The 26,239-nt window shown below is 36.6% G+C and overlaps 1 protein-coding gene across 2 annotated transcripts in view; it reads right to left on the minus strand.

Annotated features, from left to right (window-relative positions):
- Positions 1 to 26,239, minus strand: part of LOC145992219 (cholesterol transporter ABCA5-like) — a 100,841-nt gene that overhangs the window by 17,258 nt on the left and 57,344 nt on the right. For both annotated transcript variants that reach the window (XM_083128545.1, XM_083128544.1), the window contains exons 15-21: positions 23,137 to 23,276; positions 21,962 to 22,190; positions 13,862 to 14,264; positions 10,278 to 10,554; positions 7,828 to 8,008; positions 4,093 to 4,707; positions 1,161 to 1,304 (exon numbers count right to left, since the gene is read on the minus strand). In XM_083128545.1, the coding sequence (XP_082984671.1) occupies positions 1,161 to 1,304; positions 4,093 to 4,707; positions 7,828 to 8,008; positions 10,278 to 10,554; positions 13,862 to 14,264; positions 21,962 to 22,190; positions 23,137 to 23,276 (1,989 nt within the window). The remainder of the gene's footprint in view (positions 1 to 1,160; positions 1,305 to 4,092; positions 4,708 to 7,827; positions 8,009 to 10,277; positions 10,555 to 13,861; positions 14,265 to 21,961; positions 22,191 to 23,136; positions 23,277 to 26,239) is intronic.

The following is a 26,239-nucleotide window of genomic DNA, read 5'->3' on the forward strand; positions in this document are numbered from 1 at the left end:
CCAGGTATCAGAGCTTGAGACCGCTTCATTACATAGGTGTGCGCACCGCACCTATCATGGACAGCCGTCGATTGTTTCCACTGAGAGACCTACCTAAGAGAGATCTGCTTGTAAACTTAAACATAAATACTTCAGAATCACGTAGATACGTTGCAGATATGAAATTACTACATATTATTGAAGCAAGCTTTTTACTTGAACTTCAATGAAGCATCCTAGTATTCACTTTACGAAATAGCAATTACGATTTTGATAACTTCAATGAAACTCGGATGTCACTATTTAAAATTTCCATATATTTTTCACGTATTGATCTACTGTGTTTTGTTTCTTTTCTGTTGCTATGGTCAAAAATGTATATAGAAATGTATACATCGTAATTTTCCATTATGAAGAATGTGATTATAATTAATTATACATCATATTAATGCAACAACGTTTTCCAAAATATAACAAAACAGAAATTGATACCATAGATATATCATCGTGCATATTAAGCACAAAATTAAACAAAACATAATAAATGAAATAAATGAACATCTTTGGGTCAGTCACAAAGATCATTAATGGAAACCTAAGATGTAGCATCCCACTCCACGAACTCTCCCTCAGGGTGCCCAGACACGGAGCAGGGAGACTTTCCACACTGCAACTCCCAGACTATCACTCATACAACGTTCATTATTCCACAGGCTACCGAACCAATTCAATATCATCTCAAACCAAGTAGATATTTTCAGTTCATATTCGTCTTTTATCACCAACTTAGAAAAAAATGTGCATAAGTGATGCATTGTGAAAGTAATCTGTTTACCTTGGTATTGTCTTGGCTTGCTTATGTTTATATTTATGTTTATATTTTGTTTTATCTTGTTTTGTGTGTTCCTTTTAACACTAGGGTACTGTTTTACTGTTGTGTCTTTCCAGTTTAAAATGGCTTCTGCTGTACTGGAAATTGAAATTGCAATAAATAAATAAATAAAGCAGATTCAATACAAGTGACATGGATTGGTTGTTGCAGTCACATGACTCTCCACCGTGTACCGTGCATACAGATCCATCAGCCATCTTACATGGCACGCTGTATAGTGTACTTATCTGATAATATATTGAGATTACTAAGTTCGTGTCCTAATATGGACCAACTTGTGAATGCTCACCTGAACGATGACCACAGGTGGGTTGGGAACATCCGTGGCAAGAATGTTTGCTACTTTACGCCTTTCTTCCTTCACGTCTTCATCTTCATGCTCTCCCACGTCATGGTTCTCAATGACCTCTTCGGCTATTTTCTTCTCATTGTGCTGCAAAAGAAGAACAAGCCGTTGCAATCGCTTGGTCACAAATTTAAACTTGCTCGTTCCATGCAGTAAGCATAGGATATCTCCATGCAATGCATGCTGTGTGCATGCATCGATTCTAGTGTTTGCGTCTGATGGCAAAACTCAACTCTATTTCAATGCAGCTACACTTGTGCCTTACCTGAACTACTGTTACTAGAATTGATAGCATTACGTCATGTCAAACACTATCGTATACAGCATTCAAAACTTGCAAAGCCAAATCGGTCGAACTAAATTTGCATAGTTTTGTTTATTCTTACCTTCCGCTTAAATTGGCAGCATAAAAATAGAAAAAGTAATTACTACAGAAGATTAAGGTTGATTTGTATTTGAAGTGGAACTGAAAGTAAACTAATAATTTACTGCCAACAATGTGTACTACCAGTGGTGCATTCATGAACTTTTGTATTATGGAACATTATAATTGATGCCCATTCGTAAAATAGAGACTGACTGATGGCAATCATCAACTTATTATGTGTGTATGTTACTTTATCACTATACTTTCAGATTATTTTACGAATAAAATATTTTTGTAATTACCCAGTGGCTCATTTCAACAAATTTGTGCTTCCATATTCAAACAATAGCAAGTGCACTCCACTCAAAAGTTATTCATAATGCTCTAAGAGTAATTCAAAACAAGGTTACATTTTCAGAATATAAATGAATAGTATAGTTCTTCTAAACATGTGATGTTTCAAAAAAGTCCATTGTTAACAGTAACCTGAAGTCCAGCAAAACTGAAATGATTATTTTAAAAAAATGGTTACTGTCAGAGCCAGATTACTATTCCGATTACCTTGTTTGAAGTGTACTTATGCACAGGAAGGGTAATCGGGACTGAGCCTACATTTTCATGTGGGATCTGACCTACTGTGGTGCCTCATCGAACCGGCATCATAATTTTGCCATTGGGGTAAGATCTCAGATTACGTGAACATGGGTGTCACCGGAAATTTTTGAAGGGGCAGTCGGGACACTAACAAAAAACTGAATAGTAGGAATAAAAACAATCAAACAGCATTTATTATTATTACAAATCAATAATGTTAATAGACTATTCTTCTAAGTTCCAATTTATTATCTCATTTTTGACTCAACAAATGTCGATGTTTTCACTCTAATTCTATTCTCATATCCTTGCTTGATTTTCAAGCAAAACTGTTTTTCTTTATGTTCCACTTCATATACTGAAACTCATAGTTATTCCACTTTAACTTTTACGTTCCTCATCCAAGTAAAATCTTTGATACTTAATTTTAGTCATAATTTTTTTGCAAAAATATCTATCTCACTTTTGGAATTTTGCCCATGTAATCATTTATTCTTTGGTTTAAGTGGACAGAATATAAAAGCATAAAGCTTTGACTTAGCTTCTGTATTTTACACCTTTTATAACTTTTGTTATTCTGTTGAAATACTAATTAGCCAATCTTGATTTATGTTACTCATAAAAAAAAAAACATTTTTGCTTTTTTTTTATTTCAAGTGAACTATGACATTTTCCAAGGAGGTTGCCTAACTGGTTCCACCACAACCCCACCCCCCTTTTCTGTGCTATACTGATAAGGTACAGTAACATTGGAATGTTAACGTTATAAATATTCTGAACAACTCTAAATTGTTACAATGTTCACATAACAATATCAGTATGGGTTGGAATCAGTACAAATCTTGGTTCCAAATGGTATTCATGAAAACTAAACCGCATAGCAAAATGTCCCTTTGAGGGCCATGTGCTCTTAAGCAGCTTTTTATTCTCATTGGGTGATATGTAGTCCAGGCATTGAATCCAAATGCTGTTGTCACAGTTCCACTTTTCAAGGTTCCCAATTATCCTTACAATGATGGATCAACAATGAACGGAACCGGGATCTAACCACATTCAGGCTCCACCAAAGGCAAGAGTACTAACTACTGGGCTGTGTAGGAACCTAACAATTAGATATGCAAGTGGGTTAAGTAATTCAAGGAAATTTGAACAGTAGACAATCTATGCTATCAGTGGCATATTCTTTGTTAGTGAATTTACAGGTATTCCAACTTTTTTCATATTTTTAAACATTTAGCTTTAATTTATGGATAATTGTTCATTATATATTATGCAAACTATTATAACAAGTTTCTAAACCAGAATTTAAGTAAATTATTTAAATATCTTAAAAACTGGTTTATGTATGCCACTGATCATTCTCCATCGCACCCTTCTGACAACCGGGTTTCCTTGCCAATTGTACACAGGGAGGGCGAGGGAGCTGAACCAAGTGGCTATTCAAAAACAAGCAGTGTGGCGGGGTCAGCTCCACCTCTGCAGACAGTTTTGGCAGGAGTGCTTTCTGTGCTGCCCTTGGCAGTGGCAGTGTTGATACATGTTCCCTTGGTGCAGGGAAATCTAGGTCCAGTTTTAAGTAAAATGGGAGATTTTATGAAACCTATAGGAATTGCCAGAAAATTTGAAGTTGTCAGATTTCTATTTTTGTTTTACTTGCATGCCTGAATTAGTGTTTAACTTCTATTATATCTAATTAATCTGGATAGGGTGTATAATAAATACATACAATAAATAAGAATTGTTGCGGTAAACCAGGACAAATACTCAGAAAATGTCACTGTGCACTACTAAGAAATTTAAGCAAAAATACTGGCTAAAGCCAGGACTCAAACCATTTTCTTGCTTAAATTTCTACACACATCTCCTGTGTGTGCTAAATTATAAGGTAACCTAATACAAAGTAAAATGACTTACCGAAAAATATTGAAAGATATCGCTCACTTTTCCTCCAGACTTCTTTATATCAAGTATGATAAGAACGAAAAAACATATTGGGATGTGGATCAGTATGCCAACCAACATAACTATGATTTCGTTTGTCATATAATCTGCAACAGTCAACTTCACGCATGCGGAACCTTTCAAACTACATATTATGTACACTTTGTTCACATAATAGACTAATGCGTACGGCACATACATAGTGTCAATCAGCGAAAAGAACACATGTAAAATCAACGATGCGTTCCCACCAAGCTGAAACATATCCAGCATGCCAACGAGCACAAAGGGTATGAACCCTAGGAATGTAGTTATATTAGGCAGTATTGATTGAGCAGATTCCATTTTGTCGAATATGTACGAGACACATGTTGCGAACAGGATAGATGCCGGGCAATATAGAACTATGAGAAATCCAAGCGTCCCAAATGCCGGAGGGTCTCTGAACGATGGCAGATCAAATGCGAAAATCAAACCCAACAACGCTGCACATATGCACATCATTAGTGCACCGAGGACTATGAAGTAGGTGAAGAAGTACATGAAGAAAGACAATCCATTCACACGAAGCTGATTTTTCGCATGGATCTGAAATAAAAGTGAAAAATAACAATTAGTAAACAAACGTAGCCACTTCTCTGATGGTTGTATTAAGATTGAGCAGATACTACTTTGAACAGACACTGATATTGAGGCTCATATTTTCTCAGATCTCTATACCAATGCTTGACAATTGTAACAAAAGTTCCTCAAAACATTGATATATAAGTGTTCTACTGCAATTATATGTTAAAATTTATGAAAATTTTGCTTTAAAATATTAATTTCTCTTGTAGCCTTGTTAAAGCTCTTTTTCAGTCTTACGGCGGGCACTCTGTATGCTCACAATGGAAGTGGGAAGCAGGGAAGCAACCAATCCAGAACAATAAGAAATGCAGCAGTCTGTAGAACGAGGTGCACGTAATAGTTCCTTCCCTCGATGTCGTAACTCTTGGCACCACCCCTGTTGTCTGGAAGGTCTGCTGTGTATTCCCCATTCCCCACTTCCCTTGCCATCAAATAGAGTGCCTGCCGTAAGAGTAGAAAAGGCCTATAGAAGAATAAAAACAGTTTTTGTTGTGACGTTTCAGGAGAACACAAACTACTCATTGGACATTTATTCTTAGTTTTATTAAAGATACAGTTATAGCGATATATATATATATTGCCAACAAAATGAATCAGTTATAACTTGAATCAAACTAAAAATAAATGTCTGATGAAGGGAGTGTGAGTTCTGAACAGTCACAACAAAAACTGTTTTTATGCTTCTAACAATCGTAGGCTACAAGAGAAATAATTCTACAATGCAAGCAATGCACACATACAAGAAAAAATAAACGAATAGCTGTCACTTAATCAAAACATACATTTTTCATGTAATACTGATTCAAAATAAATTCAACTTTTTCATAATTTGCTGAATAATTTTACGCTGTTCAGGGCAAAAGCATTTCAGTCAAAAAATGTAATTTTACAGCAGTTAGTTTTTGTATTTATTCTTTTAATGACAAACATTACAGACATGATATATATGTTGGATCGTTACTGTTAAAAATCTTTACACAGATGAAATCAACAGAAAATCGAGTTTGTGACTTATGTGCCTTTTTCCGAACACACTAGAATTACTCCCTGAAGTTGTCACATGGCATTTTTGCAGAACCTATAAATAAATTCAAACCCATTTTTTTCCAATCCCAATACATGAGCATTGGCTTAGCCCAAGATTACTGCAGCCTCCTCGATGGTGCAGTGGTTGCTTCGTTGCCTTGTAATCAAAGGGTCCCGGGTTGAATATCCGGTGGAGACACTTGGCACAGTGGTTTGGATCCCACTTTAAACTGTAGGTCCAGTCCCGATTAGCCATACTGTGCATAAAGTGGACTTAAAATGCCAAATCAATCAATCAACCCAAGACTACTGGTATGAATTTTTTGCCAAAATACTGATATAAGATCTACTAATATTGATCACCAATATTCTACTAACCCAAGATAAAATTTTAAATGTTCCACAAAAGGCCTGAACAGTTCATTTGCCCCCTTAAATAATCTGTCACCACGTGACTGGCAATGAGTTTTGCCTTGCAAAAAGAAACTCTGTACAGTTTTACTACTCAAAACCAAAGTGCATAAATTATATCTTTATACAGACAGAAATATTAACAAAATGGCATAAATTTGCAATAAATTGCAGATCGGTAAAATTACTAACAATTCTACTAGTACTAGGGCTGAGCCAATACCGACTGGTGTATCAGTAGTGGCCAGTTCCAGTGGTATTTGTATCGGAAAGTATCTGTCAGATTTTGATTACGGATACCCTCTGATCAGGCCCGTATCCAGGATTTTTTTGAGGGGGGGACAGACCCATACGCGAATTTTAAATACAGTTTCTCTCATATTATACACACACACACACACACACACACACATATATATATATATATAAATATATATATATGGGGAGGGTGTGTATAGGAGAGGGTGGGTAGAGAAATTTGCTCATTTTGTTACGAAATATTGAAGAACACCATTTTCTAACCTATATGTATGCTACCATGTGACAAATATTTGCAGTTGACACTGACATTTCTTTCTGTCAAGAGAGCGAAAAAAAAAAATGTATGATAGGGGTAGACTACATGTGTGCATAATGCAAACAATTCAAATAGCCTACGAAAAGCAATATATGTGTGGGGTTGATAGATGAGGGTTCACACCCACTTTGCAAAGCCCCTGACTTTTCCAGGTATTTTACATAACTCTGTAAACATGCTAAAAAATAAGAGTTACACTTCAACTTTGTAAGTTAATCAAATGAATCACGTTTGTTGAACATTTTTGAAAATGAAAAATAAAATGAAAGAACCTTTTTATAAGCAATATTACCCAAGAAGGAAGATTGTTGGGAAGATAAAGTGAAACGTGTTTCCAGTTACAAATTCTGCCAAGCAAAAATCATTGAAATCACCTGACTTTTCCAGGATTTGAAACCTTTTTTAAAAAAAATATATTTTTCCAATGACGTCAGTCCTAGTCTTGTTTTCCTGACTCCTCCAGTTGTCCAGAACTTTGGAGTCGGTGCAAACCCTATAAATAAATTATGTCAAGGGAACGGCTAAGTGACTTCACCCTAGCAGTGTGTCTGCTGCCGTAATATTGTTTCGATGGTGTATTTTCACTTTTAGAATCTTATTCGACAGTAAAAATTAATGCCAGTGGCAATCAAGAACCTATTAAATTGGGATGCATACAGCTCGTAGCATCAAATTTTTTGGCCTTGATGTCTTCTGCACACTGTGAAAGTTGTCTGTTGTACGGTCACACCACTGTGTATTTAAGTTGAAGACTATTACAAGTAGAAAAGAAGAAAAGTTGCAGTAAAACAAGGGGGGGGGGGCATGCCCCCCCTGGCCCCCCCCCTTTTGGGTACGAGCCTGCCTCTCATACTTTTCTGGTATTTCTACTCTAATTTCATATCAGGCTGATAGAATATTGATTATCCATATCTATAAATTTTATATTGGTAACTTATTAATGTCTGCAAAATTGTAGATAAGTCCATTGCAAATATTTATGTATTCATTATCAAACTATCCACTTGTCAATGAAAATGGATTCCACATAATGGATTCTCTTTCCACTTAAAAATCTCATCACTCACCTCACGGTCATAGACCATGTCAACCGCTAAGCTACAAGGAACAAGCACGAATATCATTCCTATGAAGAGGGATGACGAGAAAGCACCACTGTTGAACTGCACGGGCTGTAGAGTCTTTGGAAATGGATGGGTCTTCACGGTTATCTCGCTTGCTGACGCCCCTTCCCTTCTCATCATTAGACTGAAAGAGAGGATAGAAAAAGTCATCAAGTCAAATACAATGTATCTGAATATATTATGGAAAATTACACATCATCATTTCTAAGCTCCTGGTCATAAAAATAAATTTATTATAATTTGGCAGCATTGTAGTACTACTTTCCATGCTTCAGAGGCTAGATTAGAAATTTTGCAAAAGAGAAATGAAAAAATTGTGGTTTTGATAATCATGTAAGAATTTCTTTGCACACTTCTTGCGTAAAGAAAAATGCAAAATATTTTTCCTTTTTATGTATCAGTTTTTGTGTTTATTATTATTTTGCAGCCACTTTTTGCTAATTGTGGTAATGAGGATGAGTCATGATTTAATTAAATTAATGCCGGCCCTCGTGGCAGAGTGGTTAGCACATCGTGCTACGACATCAGGGTTCCCAGGTTCAAATCCCGGCATGGGCATGCATGTTTGTGAGTGTCCATTCATCAATGTCATCACTGATCCCCAACTTCGCAAATTAGTCAAAAGTGGCACAAGAAGCGAAGTAAAATAAAGCAAAATCAATCAATCAATTAATTAAATTAATGAAGGGACACTTGCAAAGACCACCATGCCTAGGATAGGACTCGAAGCCAGGAACTTCAGTGGCAAGATCAAAAGTCAACCACTCAATGCTGTTGTTTGTGGTGTTTATTTTATATTTTAATAAGATATGAATTTTAACCCTGTTGGTGCAAAAAAGTTGAAGTTGTTCATAATTTTATTCCACCTCCTGAAGGTGGTGATAGTGATATCAAAATATACAAACACTCAAAAACAAAATACATTATGAAGCCATGGGCTATTTAAAAACTGACTTTCATGAACATTATTGATATTGTTCCACCCTTGAAATACTCAATGAAGGTACAGATGTGCATAATTCTTTTCCAGCCAACTATGTACACAGGCTTGCTACGCACCTGGAAAACTGTAAAACAGGGAATTTGGCTTGTCAGGGAAATGTGAGGGAATTTAACAGATCATCTGGAATTTGTACTAATGTCCAGATATTATTAGAATAATTAAATCAAGAAGACTTAGGTGGGCAGGCCATGTGGCACGAATGGGAGAGGAAAGAGGAGTTTACAGGATTCTTGTTGGGAAACCAGATGGTAAGAGACCTGTAGGAAGGCCAAGACGAAGATGGAGGGACAACGTTGAGATGGACCTAAAGGAAATCGGTAGGGATGGAAAAGAGTATATAGATCTTGCTCAAGATAGGGACAGATGGAAGACCTGTGTTGCTGCAGCCATGAACCTTCGGGTTGATGGCTAGAGAGTTAGTTAGTTAGTTATCTGGAATTTATGCTCTTTTGGAGTCTGCAAGTGAAAAAGTTGCAAAATGATCAAGTGGCTCATTTCCAATTCTGGATTTGGTTCTTGTGATTCCACTCCAAAAAGATTCAGTTCAGAAATTTGTTCCTCTCGTCCTTATGATTCTCAGTGCGGTACAAAATTATGCTTCCTTTGAATTTCGGTTCTACACAGACTCGTATTTACTATTCACTTTTTTATGCTAGGGTTTAGAAAGAATATGAATGTAAAAGTTGTAGTCCAGCTATGCTGATTGATAACTAAATTAGGTGGACAATATGATCATAATTATCAGAAAGGTTGGTGAAGAAGAGGTTATTGTTTATCATGTTATAAATCTTGGTCTTTTTGCATTTTGGTGTAACAAGAAAAATGTTGTTAGTAAGATTATAACACTAGAAGAATTTTATGTAATGAACATGAGTACGACTGTTATCTGTTGATTCTGCATAATAGTAGCAAGTACATGAATAGCGCAGAGAGCGAATTTAGTGTTTTAGAAAATACAGCTTTTTTTGTTCACGTTTATAAGTGCACAGCTTTTTTGTTGCAAAGAGGAGTTGCATAACAAATCCACTAGAAAGTGAAACATGTATGAACGTTTTGTGTTGTTTATAGATCATGGAGAGGTGTTATTGTGAAATTATGTACCTCTGTTACCTTAGCCTGAAGCCTAGATGCAAAATATTATACCACCCAACACATTTGATGCTGATTGTGATTTTACGCTATTCTTCGAATGACACGTCTGGCCAAAAATTAATCTTTTTTGGACTGGAAAACCTGTAAAAGTCGGAATTTCAAAACCAAAAAGTTGTAGCAACACTGGTACACCACGCAGCTTCCTTTCCTATTATCTTTCCATTAATGATGATGATAATAAAATGCTATTAATAAGTCATACATTACTATCATGCCAACATACACATACTATACTTACTTATAAAACGTATTGCTTAGAAGATTTATCACAATCGGAAGTGAATGCTGTGCTGTATCATTATATATGGCCATGACGTCTAGCTCTGAGCTGTCCAAATCAAACCTATTGATATTTAAAGCTGCCATATGTGGAGCCATGTCCAGCAGGAGAGAAAAGCTCCCGTTATACATGGAAACAGCAGAGCCTATTTTCTTTTCAACAGCAAGCACAAAGTCATCTAGCGATTTATCTGAAGCATTGTGGAATGCAATAGGTTTTTCATACCTATACGTATCTGAAATGGAGAAAAAATATGCATATATAGACATCAGTAGACCTCGGATTTTTATGTAATAACAAAGTACAAAATATGTACATAAATATGTAACAATAAATATGTATTATCAAAAGGATATGTAATGTCAATAACAATCGAGTATCCAAACAAATTCAAGAATTCTGCTAGATATTTATTTGATTTAAACATATGCAATATAATTTTTAGGACATAAGTTGTTCAAATTAAAATTTGTATCAAATTTATAAAGTAAAAAAACACAGCAACGTGTACAGATTTATGAAACCAATTTTGTCAACTATTAATTACTTTTCATATCAAAAATTATTGTATAATATGTATATACAATAGAGACAATCGGATGAAAATAGCTACTTTCGTACTTTTTGTACAAGTGAAGGGACCATATTGTGGAACTCTCTATGTACAGGAAAGTAGTTTTCTTGTCCACCGATGACAACTTTATAGGTTCCTCGCCTAAATCTAAAAGCGAAACTAAAATATATAAAACTCCAGCATATTTCGGTACACAACAGTTCCCATATTTTTTGGTCTTCAGCTTGTCTTTCATATTTGCAGTCAATTTTAGGTGACCGTAAGCACTATGCATCTCATTGATTAGAAAATATGACATCATATGAGGTACAAATTTTCTTCATGTTTCAGAGATCGTAAACATAGGAAAAAATCAAGATATGAAAAAAATACTGAAATATGTTGCTTTATGTAAAGTAAATCAGCAAATATGTAACATCCTGGCAAATATGTAAAAATATGTAAAACTTATGCAAAATCATGTAAGTTACATAATTCGTTGACATTTTCCAGTTCAAGGTATGTATCTAGAAAGAAATAGAATATGTAATTACATACAAATCCAAGCTCTACACATCACTGTAGTAGATGTATCATCATGTGAGAACTAGAGGGATGTAATTCCAATTTATCATGCATTCTTATGGATATGTCTGACTTAAAAAGAGTCAGTTAATTGGGGATATGTGACTCCAACTTACTGCTAAGGATTAGAAGTGGAGATATTTCAATCTCACTCCAAATAGGGCTCTTCGGAGGAGTTTATTTCAACAGAATTGAAAACTGCATTTTTTGAATTACCTGTTTCTCATACAACGATATAAAGTCTTAATATAAAATGTGGTTGCCAGACTATATTCCATAATACACAAATTAAGTTTGCTGGCGTTAAGTAATCCAATTGATAAAAATATAAGTGTATATATATACTCTTTTGGACATTGATGAAGGAAATCCTTTCCTGGAAATTATATCACAAACCTTTCACAATTCCTCCCTCACATTTTCCACATAACCTACATGATTGATTGATTTAGTTTATTTTACTTCGCGTTTTGTGCCTCTTGGCTAATTTGCGAAGATGGGGATGAGTGATGAAATAATGAAATTGATGAATGGACATTCACAAACAACCAAGCCCGACCGAGATTCGAACCCGGGACCCTTGGCGTCGCAGCGCGATGTGCTAACCACTCGGCCACAGGGTCGGGCTACGTAACCTCCATGAAATTAACTTTATACTGCCGTCTCACAGCATCTAAGGCATTTAACATTTTGCTTGTCAGAAGCCTATTCCACAGACCACCCAGCCACTAGAATAATCTTCCAAACCAAATATGCATTTGAGTAAATTAGGCAAGTTTTAGAGGATGTTGTGTTAAAAATGTGTAAGTTACTTAACTGCATGTAATTTTTCTTTGTTATTAATTTCTCTTGTTAGTACATCTCAATGTAAAATGATTAATGCTATTTTTGGAATCCTTGGTTTAATAAATAAATAACTGCTGAGTCAATACCAGTGCTGACGGCCGATAACAATGTATCAGTAATGGAAAGTATCAGTTGGATTTTGATTGTCGATAACTGCAGATACTTTTCTGGTCTTCGTCTTTCATGGACTCTGCAAAAATGCCGTGCGACACTTTCGCAGAGAATTTACTTTTATTTTGCACCAGTCTTGTATGGAAAAAACTGAATTTTGTGATACTATAATATGTAATTCAATATTCTGACATAATTCTAAAATATTTTAAAGCAAACTTCTTGGTAAATTGATGATGTACAGGGTGGTGCATATTCTATCTACCAACTTCAAATGACAACGGAAAGATGGTGAGTGCTTGTAGTAACTTTATGTGGTTATGTAATAAAAATATATACATAGGCATTTAATACAGTGTATAATATGGACAGTACAGGCATCAGTGCACCTTGAAAATAACGTCATCTCAATGACTTCTTTCTGCTTGGGTGCACTGTTCAAGGCAATGTGGGAAGACTTTCATGATGAAAGTCTCAACATGTCCTATGGAATAGCATGTATTTCACGGCGACTGACAGTTCACAACAATACCCGTGTCTCTCCACTGTCTAATCCATCTCAGAATGCTGTCTTTGTCTGGAACAGGTGCATGGCGGTCTTTATTGTTCCACAAAGTGCCCTGTGCCCATTTGAATGAAGGCTTCCACCATTGCAATCTGCATCTGCACTGGCCAATGGTGCATATTTAGTTTTTGACAAAAACACGAAATGTGAAATAACACATTTTAATGTTAATTTTTAATGTTTCTGAAAGGTGTGAGGTGCATTTTCCTACCCTGTTTTGTCACGAAATGAACTGCAAAATAGACTCTTAAATACGAAATTAGAGTTTATTTACCGATGCACCACTTTCTGAAGTTTGAATTTTCCTGTGAGTTATGCAATTAATGGAAAATAGATTAATTCTGCTGAAAATATTTGAGAAGCAAGAATGGACCCTTTTATTTAGGAATAAACTTAATACTCTGGTAACTACATAAATGTGCTATTAGAAGGGTTATGTTTATTTTGTAATAAGTGCAGTTTTTAAATCAAATTTTGGATTATGTTCACAATTTTAAAACCAAAATGTTATTTTATATACTGCTTTTGATCAGTCTTTTTTCACCGCTATAATACCGAAATTTTATTTTATTTACTGCTTTTGCACCTGAAACTGACTCAGCTTTTGTACTGAAATTTTGCTTTTTTATTTACCAAAAATATGTGCCTCTACGCAAGATATACAAATTGCCTGGCTCGCAACTCTCCACGAATGTCGGTGTGCCATACATGTGCATGCGTATTCTGGCAGGGTTGTCAACTCCAAATGGTAGATACAATATGCGCCACCCTGTAATATTAATTTACATTTTGGACAATTTTTAATTATTATAATTTTCAAGCATCTGTATTGGTTCAAAGTTATATTGGCTCAGCCCTAAAATAAATATGAGCACATCTTACCTTTATTGAGCACCAGAGATTTCTCCTTCCTCTCTACAGTCTGCATAGTGTTTAGATACAGCCCCAATGCTGCCAGCCCTAACGGCAACACTATCATGAAGTACAGCTTCTGGATGTCTCTGATCATTCTCAGGATCCTGAGCTTGAGCAAGGCTTTTATGGTTTGCCACGAGTTAGGATTGGTGGCGATCGGTTGGAAAACCAAGCCAGTCTGCTCCACGTCTTGGCTTGCCCTTCCGTCGGGAATCTTTTCTTCAGTCTCGTTCTCGTTCTGAAAGCTCTGATATGAAGTTTTTGACTGGAGAGAGAGCGATCGGCTCAGGGCTCGGTTCCTCACCATTTTCTTTGACAAGTTGTCCATCGTTCCGTCAGTCTCCTCATCCTTCTCCAAGTGTAAGAACACCTGTAAATAACAAAAAAGAAGTATGCAATTCATCAATACTATGGTTCAGTGGCGGCCGGCGGCAACTATGATGGGTAGTGCCAACGTGATCAAGAAATCGAAAAAAAAAAAAAAAAAACAACCTCTGCAATGCCCCCACCACCCCCTCCTTGAGGTTGCGCCAGTGGCCAAGATGTTTATCCTCGTTTGGTAACGTGGAAAACAACGTGTGTTTAAGTAATAACGTACTTATCCAATTCATCTTCACTCACTAATCTATCTTTATACACTACAGGACACTTCCCTAAAAATATAACAATTACAAGAGGTAAGGAAAAACAAATCCTATCACCTTTTCCTCCTCCATGCACATGTATTCTAACTGGATGTCGAAAATATCTTTGTTATGAAAAGAAATTGTCGAAATGCCAAAGGAAACTCGCATCATCATAGGATTCTTTACTTTTACATTTTTAAAAAGTCGGTATGGCCCTCTTGGTGCATCTATCTGTTATCAAAAATGTTCATTTAACTTTGGAAAAATACTAGGTTCGTTTCTCCAAAAGTAGGCAGAAATTACTTCCCCAATGGGTCTTACAAATCAGTCGAATTTAGCGACTTTTCTCTGAAGGTGGCAACTGTGTCAACACTGCGAAAATTTCCTCGTCGTGCCAGGCGAAGACAGGCACGGTTTCTTATGGGCTAAGCCCACCCCCTGCCACTTTGTTCTCGGTTCATGATAAAAATGTTACTCGCGGTGACTTCTTCAACCCTCTGCACGTGTGTCAACTTGGTTAGGTCCATGGGTTAGGCCAGCTCTTAGGCGGCACGGACTGTTGCCTCACGAGGGCACGAACGAAACAGCTGGCGATGCAGTGAGGAGGTTGGGGCGGTCGTCACGTCAGCTTGACTGATTGCAAGATTCGAATCTCCTTGTCTGTAAACTATCAATGTATTCATTTAACAATACTTGGCGAGGTATGCATTTCTTCTGAGGGTAGTGCCATGGCATGGCGGCTCTACCCTTTGAGCCACTGCTGCTATGGTTTGAATTGATTAATCACTTTGTAGTGAATTAATTTTGTACAAGGGTCGTTCAAGGTTGACCGGGATTTTCATACGTAAAAAATCGATGAATAGCCGGATCATGATGAAACGTGCGGGTGACGTAATGTATTCCTTCGCGAGTAACTAGCGCCCGGCATGACGTATTTCGTGCATGCGCAGCAGTTGCAGCGAACATGGCGGCAAGCAGTGTGTCTGTGGCTGTGGAGCAGCGGTGTGTAATCAAATTTCTCGTGAAGGAGAAAGTGAAACCAGCTGAGATTTTCAGACGATTGCAAGCACAGTATGGTGAACAAACGATGTCGCGGACAAGAGTGTACGAATGGTGTGAGCAGTTTCACGAAGGACGGGAGCTGGTGACAAATGAAGCGCATGGACACATTCGCCTGACTGCAGTCACACCAGTGAATATCGCACGTGTTGAGCAAATGATTCTTGAGAACCAGCGAGTAACAGTGCGGAATATTGCTGCCAAGGTGAATATCAGTGTCGGGAGTGTTGAGACAATCATTCACGACCACTTACGCTTCCGCAAAATCTGTGCAAGGTGGGTTCCCTGCCAGCTGACATTCGATCAGAAGTGGACACGCAGGATGGTCTGTGAACAGCTTCTGAATCGGTTTCGAGCAGAAGGTGATGAATTCTTGCAATCCATCATCACGTGTGATGAAACATGGTTGCACAATTCAACCCCAGAGACCAAAAGACGCAGCATGGAGTGGCAGCATAAAGGTTCCCCGCCTCCCAAGAAAAGCAAAATGCAGCCGTCCGCTGGAAAGATCATGGCAAGTGTCTTCTGGGACATGAAGGGCGTTATCCATGTGGATTTTCTGGACAAAGGGAGCATGATTAATGCCCAGTATTACTCCACATTGTTGAGTGGTGCTGTACGAAAGTCCATTCACAAGAAAAGACCTGGGATGTTGTCTGGAAATGTCATTCTTCTCCATGACAATGCCCGCCCTCACACGGCCAATATGACAACAACAACTCTGGCCGACATGTGCTGGGAAGTTCTGCCCCATCCCCCTACAGTCCGGATTTAGCCCCCAGTGATTATCATTTGTTTGCACCCCTAAAAGACCATCTGGGAGGGAAGAAATTCACGACAGACGAAGCACTGCGGAGCGATGTCCTCCAGTGGCTATGACAACAACCAAGTTCTTTCTACGCCAAAGGAATTCGGGAGCTGCCAGAACGATGGCAACGGTGCCTCGGTGCACACGGAGAATACTTTGAAAAACTGACATAGCTTGGTGTTTCTTCTGCTACCTATTTCCTCTGCAGAAATAAAAGTCCCGGTCAACCTTGAACGACCCTTGTATGTTCCTTTTAATCACTTATTCACACTGATATTCTAATAATATCTGGACATGAATACAAATTATGTAGTTCTAAATTATGTAACCTTCTCCACTCGCCTGTTTCTTCATCCCTTTTAGGTCCAAAGATTTTCCTAAGGATCTTATTTTCAAATACTCTCAATTTATGTTCCTCTTTCAATGTAAGGGACCAAGTTTCCCATCCATATAATACTACAGGCAAAATTACGGTTTTGTATATTTTAACTTTTAGTTTCTTAGATATTAAACGAGAAGACAAAAGTTTATGAAGAGAGAAGTAACATGCATTTCCTGAATTAAGCCTACTTTTCATTTCCTCTTTAATATAATTTTCATTTGTTAATATTACTCCTAAGTATTTGAATTTGGAAACTGGTTCAAACGAGTTGTTATCAATAATTAGATTTTGATTATTACCTAACACTTGGTTTCGGCCTGTAAGCATATATTTAGTTTTCTCTTTGTTAACTTCCAAACCTATCTCTTTAGCAGTTTTGAAAAATATTTTAGCATTATTCTTTATTGTATTCACATCATCCCCCAGTAAGTCTACATCATCTGCATATGCTAACAACTGAGTCACACCATTTAATTTTAGCCCTTCTTTAGTTTCTTTTACCTTCCTAACAGCATATTCTGAGGCAAAATTAAAGAGCAATGGAGATAATGCATCTCCATTGTTTTAACCCATCATGAATTGTAAATTTGTCAGACATATTAATACCCACACGAATTTTACTTTCTGTTTCACTGGTGCATATTTTTATCATACTAACAAGCTTCTTAGGTATTCCAAACTCTACTAATATATTATATAATTTATCTCTTTTGACCGAATCATATGCTTTTTTGAAATCAATGAATAGCTGATGGACATTTTGATTATATTCCCACTTTTTTTCAAGTGTCTGTCTGATGTGAAAAATTTGATCTGTAGTTGATCTGTTACGTTTAAATCCACATTGATAATCACCTATAATTTCATTAGCATATGGTGTTAGTCTTGTTAAAAGAATGTTAGACAATATTTTGTATGTTGTTGAGAGTAGAGAAATTCCACGGTAATTACTGCAGTTCATTTTATCACCTTTTTTAAACACAGGAACAATTATGGATTCTTTCCACTGTTGACGGATTTCTTCTTTATTCCATATTAAACAAATTAATTTATGAATTTGACATATTAATGAATTTCCACCATATTTAATTAACTCAGCTGGTATTAAATCAATGCCAGGTGCTTTGTTATTCTTTAGCCTTTTAATAGCATCTTTAACTTCAGTCAAGTTAGGTTCTGGAACTAAAGGTTCTGCTGTGTGGACTTCATTTACTTCTGATTTATCTCCTACATGGACATTTAAAAGGTCATTACATTAAAGTAGTTCTTCCATCTATTTAGAATATCGCTTGGGTCAGCTAGAAAATCACCGTCTTTATCTTTTATCAAGTTTACTTTAGGTTGCCACCTCTTTCTAAACTCATTTACACCTTTATATAAATCTCTGATATTTTTATTTTTGCTGTTTCAATTTCGTTAATTTTACTTTTCAAGTAATCTCTTTTTTTACTTCTAAACGTGTGGTTAACTTCTCGCTTTATTCTATTATAATTGTTTAGATTTGTATCATCAGAGTTATTTAAAAACCTAAGTCTAGCCTGATTTCTTATTTCTATTAGATTATGACATTCATTATCAAACCATGGCTTACTTTTCCTCGGTTTATGGTATCCTATACTTTCTTTAGCTGCTGATTCTATTGCATTACGTATGTGCTCCCAAATCTTATTTACGTCTGTTTCATTTATATTTTCATCATCATTTAAATCCTGCAAAACATCAAATCTATTTGACAGTTTAATTTGGTAATCTTTCTTAATTCTTTCATCAGTAAACTTTCCTGTATCAAATTTTAGAACTTTTAGATTTTGTTGCTTATGATTTATCACTGAGAGTCTTTCTCTTAATTTAGCAATTACTAAATAATGGTCAGTGGCACAGTCAGCACCTCTATGTGTACGAACGTCAATTATACTAGTATGCCTTCTCTTATCAATGAGAATATGATCTATCTGATTATGAGTTTTACCATCTGGAGAAGACCAGGTATATTTATGGATATCTTTATGTTTAAAAGTGGTACTTTTCACAATTAAATTCTTTGAGGTTGCAAAAGTAATCAATCTTATACCATTATCATTACTTAATTCATGAAGACTTTCTTTACCAATCGTGGGTTTAAATGTCTCTTCTTTGCCAATCTGTGCATTACAGTCACCTAACAGAATTTTCATATCATACTGAGAAAATTTATCAAAGACCTGTTCTAACTCTGTATAAAAATCATCTTTAGTATTATCATCTTTATCTTCCGTTGGTGCATGTATGTTTATTAAAATAATTTTACACCACCTACCCTGTAAAACTGCATATGATATCCTATCATTAATAAATTCTACTGTTTTAAGAGCCGAGATAATTCTATTATTTATGAAAAAGCCTGTTCCAAAATTATGATTTTCAGTACCACCATAGAAAAAAGTATAATTTTTAGTTTTACAATTCCCTTCTCCTGGCCACCTAACTTCCTGGACAGCTACTACATCTAATTTATACTTAACTATCTCATTAACTGTACACTGAAATGCCCCAGGCCGGTAAAGGCTCAGAACATTCCAGGTGCCTAATTTAATATCCTTATTCCTAACGTAGATCTTATCCTTAGTCCAGGGACCTCCCAAAGTAGTCCCCACCTGGAGATCCGAACGGGGGACTATTTTACCTCCGGAATATTTTACCTTGGGAACATCCATGGCCTTATATTGCTGTTTCTTGACATGTCTTTTTACAGTGCAGAGTTGTCAGCTCTACGCCTAACCCCCAATATGAATGGAGGAACTAGTACACAAGACAAACACAAACACAAAGACTGTGATGGCTTATAGTTTTAAAAGATAACTACTATTTGTACTTTTGTTATTTTACATCACTGTTGGGCCACGTTTTAGTTACACAAATTGATGATGAGTGATGATTACACCCTTAAAGAACACACATGGCAGGACTTGAATCTGGAAACTTTCATGGCGAGATCGAAAGCTGACCACTTAACAAGCTTGGCCACTGAGCCGACAGAAAACGAAACTGTGCATTTAGTTATTTACTTCCACTTTACAAAATTAGGACACATGAATTGTATGATCATATCCAAGACTCGAAAAATCCCGGTTGCCAGGTCGCCATGACGACTAAAAATTTAAGCTTGGCAACCAATCTTTTGCTGTAATATTGCCGTTTTTTAAGTTTCAGTGTACGAAACTTTGAAGATTCTAAGTTCAAATTGCAGTATAGCGTAACTTAGCAAATTATTTTTTTTATCAACGTTGTGAACATTCTATAGAATCGGTAACCCAACCCACCCAACCCCTTATTTCCTGCTTTCTCACATAATTTACCGATGTTTTGAATAAGGTGATGCTCTGCTTATCGACCGATTGATTTGCTTTATTTTACTTCGCTTTTTGTGCCACTTTTGGCTAATTTGCAAAGATGGTGATGAATTATGATATGATGAAATTGATGAATGGACACTCACAAATATCCAAGCCCAGTCCGGGATTCGAAACTGGGACCCCTGGCGTCATAGCGCAATGTGCTAACCACTCCGCCACAGGGGCTGGCTCAGCTTCTTATAGTATCCACAATTGCTAGTAGGTGGTTTCCTGGCACCTGATTTTCAGAGCTGGCACCTAGCTCTGAAGAAGATTTTTCGAGCACTGATCATATCCATACTAAATAATTTCTTAGTTTTACACTGAATTACATGTTATTTAGAAATTCATCAGTAAAACTATCAGCAGTTTCACCAATATACAGATATGCCAATATTGGCCAATACCGATACAGTATGTCCTATCCAGAATTTCCACAAGTTTTGTTCGTTTTTCTAGTTTTGCATGTGTGTCTTGCTTACCACCCTGCCATGGAGACGGACAGTCCATATTTACTTCTGACCAATAATGGCATATTGTTCTATCAGTAATGTCTTTCAAAATTAATAGATAACAAAGATAAGAAAACGTGAAAATTTCTGCCTTTAAAATAAGAACTAATTAACACAGCTCATGGTGCAATATCCCTTGAGGGCTAGCCTCGCTTCCACATGCCTCAGCAGAGCTGCAGGGTGACGTGTGGTCAGCACGACAAACCCCCAGTCGTCGTACATTTCCATGACCAGGTTATACTACTCATTCATAGCTTCCCTATTTACTCACAATGGCGAATGGCCACCAGTCCCATACACTGGCCAAAATCTCAGGAGAATAGTTTTTAGGCTTCCCCCAAGGAGACTGGGACCAGCGTGCATCCTGTAACCAGAGCCCAAAGCCTGATGCCTTAGACTGCATTGCCAATGTGTGGAGCTACATGGTGACTACTCGCAGGAAATTCTGGGAAATATACAGGAATTATTGGCTCCAGGAATTATGCATGAATTTTTCTTTGTAGAAAATTGCAACTTTTATTAATCCAAATCTCATTGAACCCATACAAATTTATAAATGCCCTGAGGCAAGTTTTTCATGGTTTAGCTTGTATTTTTATCGAGGAAGGAAAAAGAAAGCTGCGTTGAAATTGAAACATAATTCTCTAACTTTCTTATTGTCCTTTGCAGAACATGCATTCTTTCTGACAGGCTGAGCCTTGTAATCAAGGGGTCCCGGGTTCGATACCCGGTGAAGACACAAGTGGTTCGGATCCCACTTTAAACTGTAGGTCCAGTCCCGGTTAGCCTTACTGTGCAAAAAGTGGACTTAAAACAACAAATCAAATCTTTCTGACAGGCTGAGAATTATTGAAGGTGATTAGGTAAATTTGAGTTTGAAATTGTTACACAATTAATAATTTGTCGTAGATTAATATATTCCCTAACATTTGTGACTTGTGTTTATTTCGAGTCTGAGTGTGTGAAATGGCAAGTGTAAACTCTGCAACTTAAATTAAATATTTTAAATATATTTACAATTTTATTGAATTGAATTAGAATTTTTGGATTCATTGGAATCACATAAACTCTTTATATTGTTAATATATTAATGTATGGTATGTACATGTGGATGCGGAGAAGAGAAGAAATCTGCTGGTACCCTTGACTTCACCTTGAAAACCGAGAAATATACTTGAATTTTATCATGGTCCTAGAGTGCCCAGCCTGAGCTAAGAAGTAATTAGTTCTACTAAAAGAATACAGAGCTTTGTTACAAAGAAAAGGAATTTAACAAGATTTAGTCAGCTTGCAGAAACCTAAATCTCACCTCCTCCAAAGTCGTCATCGATACGCCGTAGCTGCTGATTCCAAGATAGCCTCTCGAGTTTATTTCTTCTTCGATCGCCGAGAAGAGCCCTGAGAAACTGTCGACTGCATTGTGAGGAAGGATGAAGGACAACTCTCTCCCGTGACGACGAGCCTTCTCCGCCATGTTGACATGGTTGGTGACCAACTTTGCAATTGCATGTTCTTTGCTCGGGTCGTTCAACACCATGCTGCAAAATCAATCACAAATTAAGACTAGACTAAATTAATGTTGCACTTTCAAACTAAAGTGTACAAAACAGAGATGGGTGGATATGAATCACTGAAAATTTAGGGAATAAATCATACTGGAGGCTTTGGATCAGATCCTGAATTTGAGATTTAGGTGAAAAATTTCTAGACTGAAGACTCAAATATCTCTCGATTCACATCCAGGGGTCCCACTAATGTTGCTGCATCTAATTCAGGCTTTTTCAGGCATGGAATTATTATTTGTAACTGATCGGTGGTTATTGAGTTACGAAGAATTGTTCAGACCTCAATTCCTGGACTTTTCCAGGTTAGTGGGAACGCTGAGATCTCATCCAGAAAATTTGGCAATCAAGTCAATTGCAAAGGAACAGGAGAGCTTGCATTGATTAAGGTAGCTTTCAAACTGAAGCAACACATGTCGCCTGGAAAGCAACCATTAGAAATAAATGCAACCTTTCAAAAGCATTATGACAAGCTGAATGTGTAACTTGTCACTCGTGTGTTATATGGAGTGTGTCATGGCATGCATCACATTGCCTGTCTGTTAACACGATCATGGTGAATGCTTTGCATAGAATGAAAGGGTTCATGTTGCTTGTCGCTTTGGTGTGAAACCCCTGTATCGCTTGTCATTCATGTGTGAAATCTCCCTAAAAAAAAAGTTTTAACCCCACCTCATGAAAGTTCTACACATGCTACTGCATCCAATAATTTATCCAAAATTTTGTGGCTATCATGAGAGTGGAAAGGATATTTTTTTCAAGAGAAGGTTAAAGGTCAAGTTTCTTAAAAGTTTTCACTAACTGGGATTTCTTGTACAAGTTTAAGGGGTTGTTATGGAAAATTTGGAGTGTGTGGAACAATCACTGAATCTCTCCACTCCTAGTACGAAGTTGAAGAAGACAATCAAAATACTTGACTTACGTGAGATGGTATCCAATACCGAACTTGTTCTTGAGGAAGAGCGATGAGCCGCAGCACCTGAGCCTTCCTTTGGAGATCACTGCCTTCCTGTCTGCCAAAATATCAGCTTCATCCATGAAATGGGTTGTGAGCAAAATTACCTGCAAGCAAGAGAAGAGAGATCTATGTAAAAAATTTTACAATGCAAAATGTTTCACCATCTTGATTCTAAGAAACCCATTGGGCCAACCTCTATGGCAGTGGTTAGCATGGTATGCTAGAATGCCAGGGGTCCTGGGTTCGAATCCCAGCCTGACCATGGGTGTTCTTTGCGAGTGTTCCTTCATCAATTTCATGATCATCTTCCTGATTAGCCAGAAGTGGAAAAAAAGCAACCAAATCTAAGCAACCCATTGTGATTACTTGTTCACCTTTCCTACAGTCAAACTCCCCTGATTTCCCACGTGCTTTTCAAAAACGTTTCCCAACCTTTCTTCATTTACCTCCATATGATTTACAGTGTGTTATTTGTAGTGCAAATATTCCATTTTTCAAGGCATTCCTCGATATGTAGGAACACGTACCTTAGCAACTTAAGCAAAAATCCATCCAACCCCAAGAAATATGAGCTCCACAATATGTTACTGGAAAGAAATGCAATTCTTTCACAGAGGAACACTGTATGACTGGCCATTGTATCAGCAAGTGTACAAATTAACTCACTCATGCCAAGGAATTCATCACAGTACAGAATCATTCAGAAATTAAAAATCTAATTCTGGCAGTAGTAACATGACAACTGTATGAGAAACTGCCATGAAGACTTTTTAACAAATCTAATTCTGGCAGTAGTAACATGACAACTGTATGAGAAACTGCCATGAAGACTTTGTAATAAATCTAATTCTGGCAGTAGTAACATGACAACTGTATGAGAAACTGCCATGAAGACTTTGTAATAAATCTAATTCTGGCAGTAGTAACATGACAACTGTATGAGAAACTGCCATGAAGACTTCGTAACAAATCTAATTCTGACAGTAGTAACATGACAACTGTATGAGAAACTGCCATGAAGACTTTGTAATAAATCTAATTCTGGCAGTAGTAACATGACAACTGTATGAGAAACTGCCATGAAGACTTTGTAATAAATCTAATTCTGACAGTAGTAACATGACAACTGTATGAGAAACTGCCATGAAGACTTTGTAACAAATCTAATTCTGGCAGTAGTAACATGACAACTGTATGAGAAACTGCCATGAAGCCTTTGTAATAAATCTAATTCTGGCAGTAGTAACATGACAACTGTATGAGAAACTGCCATGAAGACTTTGTAACAAATCTAATTCTGACAGTAGTAACATGACAACTGTATGAGAAACTGCCATGAAGACTTTGTAATAAATCTAATTCTGGCAGTAGTAACATGACAACTGTATGAGAAACTGCCATGAAGCCTTTGTAATAAATCTAATTCTGACAGTAGTAACATGACAACTGTATGAGAAACTGCCATGAAGACTTTGTAATAAATCTAATTCTGGCAGTAGTAACATGACAACTGTATGAGAAACTGCCATGAAGACTTCGTAACAAATCTAATTCTGACAGTAGTAACATGACAACTGTATGAGAAACTGCCATGAAGACTTTGTAATAAATCTAATTCTGGCAGTAGTAACATGACAACTGTATGAGAAACTGCCATGAAGACTTTGTAATAAATCTAATTCTGACAGTAGTAACATGACAACTGTATGAGAAACTGCCATGAAGACTTTGTAATAAATCTAATTCTGGCAGTAGTAACATGACAACTGTATGAGAAACTGCCATGAAGACTTTGTAATAAATCTAATTCTGGCAGTAGTAACATGACAACTGTATGAGAAACTGCCATGAAGACTTCGTAACAAATCTAATTCTGACAGTAGTAACATGACAACTGTATGAGAAACTGCCATGAAGACTTTGTAATAAATCTAATTCTGGCAGTAGTAACATGACAACTGTATGAGAAACTGCCATGAAGACTTTGTAATAAATCTAATTCTGACAGTAGTAACATGACAACTGTATGAGAAACTGCCATGAAGACTTTGTAACAAATCTAATTCTGGCAGTAGTAACATGACAACTGTATGAGAAACTGCCATGAAGCCTTTGTAATAAATCTAATTCTGGCAGTAGTAACATGACAACTGTATGAGAAACTGCCATGAAGACTTTGTAACAAATCTAATTCTGACAGTAGTAACATGACAACTGTATGAGAAACTGCCATGAAGACTTTGTAATAAATCTAATTCTGGCAGTAGTAACATGACAACTGTATGAGAAACTGCCATGAAGCCTTTGTAATAAATCTAATTCTGACAGTAGTAACATGACAACTGTATGAGAAACTGCCATGAAGACTTTGTAATAAATCTAATTCTGGCAGTAGTAACATGACAACTGTATGAGAAACTGCCATGAAGACTTTGTAATAAATCTAATTCTGACAGTAGTAACATGACAACTGTATGAGAAACTGCCATGAAGACTTTGTAATAAATCTAATTCTGGCAGTAGTAACATGACAACTGTATGAGAAACTGCCATGAAGCCTTTGTAATAAATCTAATTCTGACAGTAGTAACATGACAACTGTATGAGAAACTGCCATGAAGACTTTGTAATAAATCTAATTCTGGCAGTAGTAACATGACAACTGTATGAGAAACTGCCATGAAGACTTTGTAATAAATCTAATTCAGACAGTAGTAACATGACAACTGTATGAGAAACTGCCATGAAGACTTTGTAACAAATCTAATTCTGACAGTAGTAACATGAGAACTGTATCAGAAACTGCCATGAAGACTTTGTAATAAATCTAATTCTGACAGTAGTAACATGACAACTGTATGAGAAACTGCCATGAAGTCTTCTCTGTATATGATAATATTTGAAACTTTACGTTGACAAGCTTCATTCCAAAAACTGACTGAATGCAGAGGCAAACTTTGACCAACCAAAAAAGCACAGCTTACACTCGTGACTTATAATCAAAGGGTTTCGGGTTTGGTTTCTTTGTTTAAAACATGCTGAACTTTGAAAATTTTTACAGACTCAA

The sequence above is a fragment of the Lepisma saccharinum genome, chromosome 9 (assembly GCF_977018435.1).
Source record: "Lepisma saccharinum chromosome 9, izLepSacc3.1, whole genome shotgun sequence".
Taxonomy (NCBI): Eukaryota; Metazoa; Arthropoda; class Insecta; order Zygentoma; family Lepismatidae; genus Lepisma; species Lepisma saccharinum.